The sequence below is a fragment of the Candida margitis genome (genome assembly GCF_024628925.1).
Source record: "Candida margitis strain CBS 14175 chromosome Unknown scaffold159, whole genome shotgun sequence".
In the NCBI taxonomy this organism is placed as follows: Eukaryota; Fungi; Ascomycota; class Pichiomycetes; order Serinales; family Debaryomycetaceae; genus Lodderomyces; species Lodderomyces margitis.
In genome coordinates this window covers 1-2,222 of record NW_026261816.1, presented here as the reverse complement: position 1 = coordinate 2,222, position 2,222 = coordinate 1, and the positions used below count along the sequence as shown (strand labels likewise).

The window sequence follows — 2,222 nt, the reverse complement described above, 5'->3', positions numbered from 1 at the left end:
ACAACATTGGGTCCACAATCCTGATCCAGAAGATGTTCCAGTTTAAAAGGAGAAAAAGTGGTCCTTTGAAAGGCATATAGAAAAGCAAATAGTGTTTAAGCTAATTTTCATTGATTTTATTTAGATTGAAGTACACAGTTGTGTATCACGCGATATACTCTATTGCATCTCTACTCTTTCGTTTAAGAAATTCGTCTGTTATCAAACGCTCAATAGCAGATTTAAGATCAATCACAGCAACAGGTCGACGTTTTTCCAAAATTTCAATACTTTGACTTAAAAGTTTAGTCATTGACAATGTTTTTGCTTGTTTCATGATTCGAACAACGACAGACTTGAATTCTTCATTTCTGTTTTTTTCAATAACATCAACAACAACCTCTTTATCAATTGATGATCCTCTGCTAGATGCTGTAGCAGTAGCTGTCTCCTTGACTATTGGGAGTCTAATTGTCTTGGACTTGTCTTTAAAACCATGATTGAATTTAATCACATCTCCTTGCTGTTTTAAAATTTTGCATTTTCCTGTAACCATGGTATGCAACACTGCCTGCAAAAGAGTCGAATCCATCTTTGTTTTATCCAAAAGTTGATCAAAAGTATACTCATCAGAGTCATTAAACAAAAGAATGACCATTGCCTGCAACATGTTTGCAGTTATGGATTTCTCCCCACCAGCAAAATGACCAGCAATAGTCAAGTGATGCAACTTGTAGTTAGACCAATCCAAATTCTTTTTGCCATTTCTTTCATCTGCTTTGCAAAATTCTTTACAAAACTTATCTAGTACATTAGTGCATTCCGTCGGTAGTTGAACCGTAGACAAATCTTGACTAGGAATGTCGGGCCACATTGATTTTTCCAAAACTAAAGGTTTGAATTCAAACTCAGGTACGTCTATCAATCGAGAGTAGACCTCAATTGATGCCTTCAAGTCTTCAAACATGCTTTCCATATTGACAGAATCTCCGGCATTGCGAGCACCACTCAAAAAGATCATAACCAATGCATGTTCCTCATCCAAACTGGAAGTTTTACCCAATAACAATCTTCGAGACACATCCTTCTTGTAAGCTGTCAAAAAGTCAACTTTATTAGATAATGCTTCATAAATACTTTCAATGCGTTGGCAAAAAGTGGGGAATGAATCCACCATGGAATTTAGTTTAGATTTGAAGTACAAGTCACATAATTTGCACAACTGCTGTATTACGAAGGTGTTATTAACAGGTGTATTCACTACCTTTTGCAAGGATGGGAAATATAACCCTCTGGTGTCAAACTTGTCGGTGAAATGCAAGTCCATCTTCAGCCGGATATTCTCCAAAACAGCACTCAAATATAGTATTGCATTCGGGTATAATTGAGAATCAATCTGATTAGATTGGTATTTCTCAATAGCCTCTTGAAACTTCTTTTCACAATACTCTTTCAACACAAATTTCAATTTTAGCTCGCCATCAATTGCTTTATTCTTCTTTAAGTCAAAGCACAATTTCTTTAAGAATCGCATTTCCTGGGGTGATTCAAGCAACTTGTCCAAACCTTCCAAAACTATTTCATTAAAGTCGTCTCGAAAAATCAAATTGAATGTCAATTCATTTACCAATTCATCAATCACGGTTGTATCTACGCCACAGCTTGAGTAAAATGCACATTCCTCATCTATAATCATAAATCTCCTTCTAATTTCAAAGGCATTTTGGAACTTGTAATTACAAAACCATCCATGATGTTCATGTTTAAGCGGATAAGCTACCAGTCCCAACACGGCATGCGGAAACCTCTCAAACCATAATTTACCCGTGGGCCAAAAATACAGTATCAATGTAGTAAGTCCTTTAAAAGCTTGGCGTACCCGATTTACGAGCTCTTCAGGAAAAGTCTTCCAGTATTTTGCTTCATAAAACACAAAAGTTATCAGCGCATACAGTTTTAGTAAGGAATCTCCGTAGCTGGTGTTCTTTTCAGTACCAGGAGGTAAAAGGTCTGTAAAATATGTCTTTGTGAATTTTGACTTGCCGTATTCGACTATAGAAGACTTTCGTGACCGCAAATAGTTTCTTTCAAGGTAGCCAAACACTTGACTTAGTTTCACGATGGCCGTATTCCAAGTCTTCCAACCTTTGAGAACGCGTTCACAGACTTCCAAGGAGTGAAAGAGCTGTCCCCCCTCTGATTCCGTAATGCCTGCATCTTCGACATCTGCAATTGCGTTCTCG

The 2,222-nt window shown here is 37.2% G+C and overlaps 1 protein-coding gene across 1 annotated transcript; it reads right to left on the bottom strand. All coding sequences in view use genetic code 12, as the record gives it.

Annotated features, from left to right (window-relative positions):
* Positions 1-145: 145 nt before the first annotated feature.
* On the bottom strand, positions 146-2,222 carry CANMA_003041 (uncharacterized protein; the record flags this gene model as incomplete). The annotated part of the gene is made up of 1 exon (XM_051815176.1): positions 146-2,222. A coding segment is annotated over one exon (2,077 nt), but the record flags the coding sequence as incomplete, so codon positions are not given.